This window comes from Montipora capricornis, chromosome 1 (genome assembly GCF_036669925.1).
Source record: "Montipora capricornis isolate CH-2021 chromosome 1, ASM3666992v2, whole genome shotgun sequence".
Classification (NCBI taxonomy): domain Eukaryota; kingdom Metazoa; phylum Cnidaria; class Anthozoa; order Scleractinia; family Acroporidae; genus Montipora; species Montipora capricornis.
The window spans coordinates 3,601,173-3,608,672 of NC_090883.1; the positions used below are offsets into that span (position 1 = coordinate 3,601,173).

Genomic DNA, 7,500 nt, shown 5'->3' on the forward strand with positions numbered 1-7,500 from the left:
TGTCCAATATTTCCTTCTTGATTTCAGGGTAGTTTGGATGCTGGCTGATTACCTAAAACAGGAAGCGGAAACGTGAATGTTAACTCGATATATGAGACAACTGGTCTCAAAACAACTGCATCAGTTCACTGACTGTAAGGATATTTCATCCTCAAAAACCTAGGGGTAAGGAAACGGAACCAAACGGCGAAGACCACGGAGAAATCGGGACTGACGAAGTTTACAACAAGCATAAGACTTGAGTGACCGCTTCCCTCAAGGCTTTTTCAGAGCCACTAAAGCAAACACGAGAAATCTTCTAGAATCTTAACAGGCGGCAGGCAGACTCCTTGGCTCTTAAAAGCGCATTTGCGAAGTTGAACACGGAGTGAACTTGGTGGTGATCATAGCGGGTACTGAACCCAGGTACTCTTGATTGCAAGTCCGCTGCTCTAACCATTTGCCCACGATGCCTCCCTTTCGCAAGCCCTGTCGGAGTTTTCCAATGCGATGATTTCGTCGATACGACCCGGCTGACATCCCATTGTTCTCTTGTGGTTTTGGCTATTTTTACCGCCTATTATTGCTTTAGGCATTAAATGAAAAAGGCCAGGAAACCGATTCTGGTCTCTATTCGACATTTTTTCAAGGCCTTGGTGCGCACGTTTTACCCCATTCCTCCGTCAATGCTCCGTTTTACGGGTATTCAAAGCTACAGCTACACGGATCAGAGGAAGGTCGAAAGAGACGTCGATTGATTGAAACGGGGATCGAACTGGCGATCTCCCCCTCAGAAGGCCTGGCACTAACCGATTAAGCTGAGCCTGTTTCTCTCTTAAAACTTCGTGATTGGTTCAGAAAACAATGGGCACAAAAAATATATATATACAACGCAAACTATGGAGCCCAATATTAAATACAATAGAGCTGCCGGTCCAAAGAAATTAGAGGCTGGAAAGAGCTACGTGCTATCTGCATGATTTCGTCATCTGCGCCAATCCCGCAGGTATTTGGAATAACGAAATAAATTTATTTATCATTCGATGTATTTTGTCCTTCCTTTTCATTGGCCGAGATCCCACCACGTGACCTGCAAATAACTGCCTACAAATAAGTGTTTTGCTGCAAATAATATTCTGCTCATGCGCAATTGAAATCACGCTCTTGTGAGAAAATGGCAGATCGGTTCCCCGAGCTGTCAGAGAATGATTCGACATCTTTAGTTGATCGACAGAACAGTAAGAATACTAAGAAAGGAACAAAATTTCAACGTATTTCGAAAGTATCTCAAGGAAAGAAAGGTAGACGAGGAGTCACTCGTGTCATCGACGCGAAGGACAAGTTGGCGAATGCATATGTACTGAAGAGATTTTATGCTGAAGCCAGAAAAGAGAATGGCGAGCTTTACACCAAATCTTCACTTGTCGGGATACGCTTTGAAAACTGTGAAATTCTTCAGCTTTGTTGATGCCTAGTGTTATTGAACGTTTGACTGTAAGTACAAGTCTACAAATATAATTATGCTGAGAAGGAAACCAATTGATCTGTGCCATTACTCGACTCTGCAAGGCAGCGCGGCCTTACGGCTTCTCGGAAACGAAAACAAAAAACAAACTCGGTGATCGAATGATAACACAATTATTGACCTCGGTTATCGCAAAATATCGTGATTTGTCAGTGTCTCGCAGATCAATTATTTGCCTCAGCCTTCGGCTTCGGCAAATAATTGATCTGCTCGCCACTGACAAATTACGATATTTTGCTCAACCTCGTCCAATAATTGTTAAATATTTGAAGTACGGGTTATAGGTGAAATATCAAACACATACATTTGTTTCATTCATTGAGTCCTTTCACGGGAACGAATGAGTCCAACAAATTGACCTGCCCCCCAACTGAGTGGCTTCATATATAGCTCAGTTGGTAGAGCATTGCACTGGCATCGCAATCGTCATGGGTTCGAATCCCGTTGAACTCACCTGTATTTTTCAGTTGTCTGTAAAGCCTGGTTTTCACTAGCGACGCAGGCACAAGTGCAAGCAAAAGAGCGCTTATTTCACCGTGAAAACGAGGTTGATGCAAGCATAAGCACTAGCGCAAGTAAAAGGATCAAAAAATTTGCCTTTTCCTTGTGCTTCCGCTTATGTTTGCGTTCGCTTGCGTTGTGTGAAAACGAAACGCAGCATAAGAACAAGGAAATTTGCCACGTCCGGCCAACTAAAGCACTCGTTCCAGATTCCCCGCGTCTGAGAATCTGAACAAAATGGCGGATTCCGTGTTTGATTTTGATGCTTACGTCGATGATCGTTTTCACTAGCATAAGCTACTTATGCTACTTTCGCAAAGAAGAATACTACATTGCGCCAGCACTGTGGAGTTGACTTTTCAGGACAAAGAGCTCAAGTGGATGATGTATACTTAATTTGTACCTTGTGACAAACGTCGATTGCGTCCACGAAGCGCTTTGCTTTGAGGTAGTTGAAGGCTAGTCTGTAACCTGTGGAGAGGATACAACATAGAGCTAGTCCTACAGCTCCATACAAATCTAATAAAGTAGTTAGTGTTCTCTTTGGGATTCGCTACTTCAACCATAACATTCCGTAGTTGAATGTCTGTTGTATCTAACGTAGTTGCTTACTACTCAGTTTCTAAGGAAAAAAAAATCTTTAGCAGGTATAAAGCATCTTTTCAGTTGCATACAGAAAACCTTAAAAAACTCGAAGCTACAACGGTACTCAAATCCAAGATCTTCTGACTTCCCGCCACACTGCTCTACTCTCATGCAATCTGGGGCCGGTTGCTCGAAGCCTGGTTAGCGCTAACCGTTGGTTAAGAGGTATCAAAACCTATAGGTTTCCATGGTGTTTCCATGGTATTTAACGCTGGTTAGCGCTAACCATGCTTCGAGCGGCCCGGGCCAGGAGGCTGGGAAGTCGCGGCATCGGTTTGTTATCCGGTAAGAGGGAGAATTTGATAATGAATGCTCAAAAATTTGATCACTCTCATGGTCCGAGTCCCGCTCTCAACTAGAATTTTTTCAGAATTTCTTTGGAATTGCCTAAGTTACTTACAAAACTTTGACGACCTATCCGCGAGAAACGATTTGAATGCGATAGAAGAAGCGGAGGCTGCGAAAATGCTAATAGGTTCCAGCTTCACTTTCAAATATTCCCTTTCCAAACCCGATTCCCACTGTGAGGTTATATCAAGTATTTCCATTCATGTTTCACCATTATTTTACAAGAGACGAATGCCAAACTCCAGCTTACATTTTATCCTTTTTCACCGTCACGGTTTAAACTTATAACGGAATCCCAATTGTTTTTTGTTCACAAAAACCTTGAGGTTTGAATAAGCTCTGTAGTGCATCCGGCTTTGCCAAACGCAGGTGTTCGATGCATTTCCTCTACTTTGAAGAGAAACTCTATCCTAATTGCGACCAATATATGCACTACCCTGCTTGGCTGAGATGTCCTCGATTTCCCTCTATAAGGAGAGGAAACCCCTGCCCGGATCTCCTCTACGGCTGCCGTATTGTTGCAATATTCAATTGCATAATTTCATATTCAATAATTCATATTTTCAGTGAATGATTTTATTTTCGGTGAATGATTTTATTTTCGAGAGGAAATTTTCATTCAATAATTTCTGTTGTCCTGTCCGCCAGCGGATGAACAAGTTACAGTAAAGAAAAATGGCGGCGTCTATGGAGGCTTCATCGGAGGAAGCACTGTCCTCCATTGATAACCTGTTGATGGAGATGGAAATTTGACTTGTGGTTTCTCCCGAAGTAGCACTACTACTTAACAGTAACTGTACTGCGTGCGTTGGTTGAAATGGATCTGGACTTAGACAGGAAGGATTAAAGATGTATAACAATACTGGGATGCAAAAGTAAGCCCCAAAAGACGTACAAAGTAAGTTTACCAGATTTTTGGATTATCTTGGATTTCCGGCTCCATCAACGGGTTACCAATGGAAAACAGTGCTTCCTCCCACGAAGCCTTCATAGCAGCCGCCATTTTTCTTTAATGTCACTTTGTTCATCCACTGGCCGACAGGACAGGAGAAATTATTGAATGAAAATTTTCGCCTTGAATATAAAATGATTTTTACTGAACAAAAATAGGAATTATTTAACATAAAATCATACTATTCAATATTGCAACAATCCGGCAACTATACTTCTCGATGTTCTTTCACGCATGCGCGACGCGACGTCAAAGCAACGTTCCACTCTTCCGCCATTAAGCAGGCGTTAAATCACCAAAGCTGAACTTTGCTGGTAAGAAAAAAATGCGTTAACAAGAGTCGCAAAATTCAAACTGGTTATAGCGGTTTTTTACAGTAGTGTAGCAGCTCTCGTAACATGCTACTGTTTGGTATTGTGAGCAGCTTCTATTGTTTGTTAAGTCTTAAGTCATTGTTTCAATTGTTTTGTCTCTTGTTTTTGGGTTAGGGTAGCGAGTCAATCACATTATACCTTAAGAGAGCTGCTACATCACCCTTTTTTTAAACCGGTTAATAGTTTCATTATTCGTCCAAAGTACTGGACGACATCGAGGAGATCCGTGAAGAGCTTTCCTTTGCTTCTCGTTAGCTGCAAAGCAGCAACTTTTCATTGAGTACAGGTAATACTACAATAAGACAATTTTAACCATGCGCACTAAGAAAAACCAAATGCGCATTCTCAGTAAAGAAACCTCGCCATCAAAGTCGTAAGGCGTACCCAGTGTAATATTCCCTTACAGAAAGCTTTATTTCCTACCAATTGTCGGGTTGCTTTGGTTGCCGTAAATCCAGGCGTTCTCGTAATTCCTGGCAGCGTCCTTGTATGCTTGTTCTTTTTCCATGATGTAACCCATATACTCCCAAGCTTTACAACACGACTACAAAGAGAGTACTTACTTAAGCCTGGTTTCCACTAGCGACGCAGGCACAAGCGCGAGCAAAAGAGCGCTTATTTCACCGTGAAAACGGGGTTGATGCAAGCATAAGCACTAGCACAAACACAAGTTTAAGGATCAAAATGTTTCCTTTTCCTTGTGTTTGTGCTTAAGCTTGCGTTCGCTTGCGTCCTGTGAAAACGAAACGCAGCATAAGAACAAGGAAATTTGCCACGTCCGGCCAACTAAAGCACTCGTTCCAGATTCCCCGCGTCTGAGCATTGCACAAAATGGCGGATTTGATGCTTATGTCGACCTTCGTTTTCACTGGCATAAGCAACTTATGCTTGTGCTTGTGCTTACGTCGCTACTGAAAACGTTCATTGAAATGCTCATCACATAGATCCGTTTTTGCAAAAAGAGTAACTGTGATGGAGAACTCGGGAGCCCGCATCTACTTCTCAAAAACACAACCATGAATTTGTTGGAAAGAAATAGCAAGGAACCAGAAAGTGCAAACTTCTCCATTCGGTGAAAGTCAAACAACAAAGAGGCGTACCCTTGTCTGAACCCATCGCATTTGACGCTTCAGTTGTTAGAACGAAGAATAATTCTTCCTTTGCCATAAGGAGTGTTTACACCTCTGCGTATTTTGTCCTTGAAAATAATGAGTGTATGTGATTTACATGTAGCGAATCAGAACTGACCTTGTTGTACTGTCACGAGCCATATACTTGTTAGACTGAAATAAAACATCGCATGAAAACTTAAAATCAACGGGATACCCAAGGGCTACATTGCAATGCAAGTAGCAAGTACAGAACAACAATAGAGTGGTTTTCAATTGAGTGTCGTAAACAAATACCAAAATGATTACTTCGACCAATCATAGCAGATGCAAATAGCGCAATGAACCAATCCAAATTCGTAGCAATTCCATGTAATTTGCTCTAACCGCGGGAAAAATCGCTTTTCCTTCTCACTGGTTGATAAACTGGCGCGAGATTTTTAAACGGATCACGAAGCGTGGCAATTGCAATCGCGCAAGTTCTTTCGACAGTCATTTGAAAACTGCTTTAAAACAGTGCCTTGAATTAAGTCATCTGTGACAGGATACATCAAAATCAGAAGCTTATGACATGGAGTCTACAATTCCCATCTCCCCACAGACCGTATTCATAAATGGCGACCAATAAACTATTCTTTTGTCCTTGTGCTTATTAGACCAACTAGCCTCGTTTGCATCATGGACAAAATACAAGAGAAATGTTTCATTTGAGCAGAGTTAGTAGAGGGAGACTAACTCTGATTTGAAGGATGCTTGTTGCTCTCATTAGCACTAAGACAAAAGAATAATTTATTGCCCGCCATTTGTGAATTTGGTCTATGAAGTTCTCAATTTCTCAGTGTGTTCACATAACGTCATGGCGGCCATGATGGACAAGTGAAACAAAGAAACCGCGGCCACGTTAGGGGAGTGAAATATTCTTTTAGGAATTGAACTCTATTTTTATGAAAATTCTTCCTTTTGTTTTAGTGTGCAAATATGAATACTGGTCACCTGAGCGAAAACGCATTATACCTTCTCTATGTAGAAAACATCCCCATCAAATATCGTGCCCCTTGAATTCGCTCTGACGAATGGCTAACGCTCGAAACCGCCAGCAAAAATTTTTTTCTTACGGCGGTTAATTTCCCATTATGAACTCGTTTGATGACACCAAATTTTTCGTGTTTCACCCCCCACCGAAGCAGCACCACAGTTTCGTCAAAAACTAATCCCTTCAATGTGCGTATTTCTCTATCAACGCATGCGCACAATAGGGAGTTTTTTTTAGAAACGCGAGGATGGCTACGGAAACAACAACGCCACAAAGCAAGAACATCATTGGTAAAGGAAAGAAAAACAATGGTGCTTGAAGTGCAGCACGCATTTCAGTGCATTTTTTTGCTGTAGTCCACCAAACAATAAGGTGAAATCACCAAATTCCTGGTTTTGACGACAACGTGAGCGTACAACAGGAAATCGTTCACTTCAGAACCGCTCCTGTAAATCCAGTTACATGATAGGTAGCCCTTATTGACCAAAGGGAACAAGATGAAATAATCGAGAAATACTTACGATAGCGCTAAGTTATATTTTGAAGAGACGTTGCAGTTGTCCTCATGCTAAAACTCCCTAATATCTCAGTTTACACCACATTTACATAAATTTAGCGAAGAAAAAACCTGGTGCCGGGACCTGAATTTAAGTCACCAGAGGCCCGTTTCTCGAAAGTCCCGAAACCTTTCAGGCCCGAAAAGCCATTTGCGATACTGCCAACCGCTTGTTTTGGAAAGCCCATCTTTTAGCATGTTTTCAAGGTAACAAAAAGAAAAATATATGTGAAGTTTGACGAATTGAATCCTCTCCGTTCTTGAGATACAAAGGAAATTGTGACACCCGAAAACGCCGTTAAGTTTCGGGACTTTTGAGAAACGGGTCCCAGAGGCCCGTTTCTCGAAAGTCCCGAAACCTTTCGGGCCTTTTTTCGGGTGTCATAATTCCCTCTGTATCTTAAGAAAGGAGAGAGTTCTAAGTCAACAAACTTCACCATCATTTTCCATTTTGTTATCTTGAAAACATGTTAAAAGC

At 41.8% G+C, this 7,500-nt stretch overlaps 1 protein-coding gene across 2 annotated transcripts in view; it reads right to left on the reverse strand.

The window, feature by feature from the left end:
• LOC138040616 (tetratricopeptide repeat protein 21B-like) overlaps positions 1–7,500 on the reverse strand; it is a 60,177-nt gene that overhangs the window by 1,618 nt on the left and 51,059 nt on the right. The window contains exons 40-43 of one of the 2 annotated variants that reach the window (XM_068886374.1): positions 5,573–5,607; positions 4,748–4,868; positions 2,409–2,476; positions 1–52 (exon numbers count right to left, since the gene is read on the reverse strand). The exon at positions 1–52 is cut by the window's left edge and continues 1,618 nt beyond it. In XM_068886374.1, the coding sequence (XP_068742475.1) occupies positions 2,465–2,476; positions 4,748–4,868; positions 5,573–5,607 (168 nt within the window). In that variant the 3' untranslated portion in view covers positions 1–52; positions 2,409–2,464. Of the gene's footprint in view, positions 53–2,408; positions 2,477–4,747; positions 4,894–5,572; positions 5,608–7,500 lie in introns of both variants that reach the window. The other variant, XM_068886329.1, reaches the window with a different exon arrangement.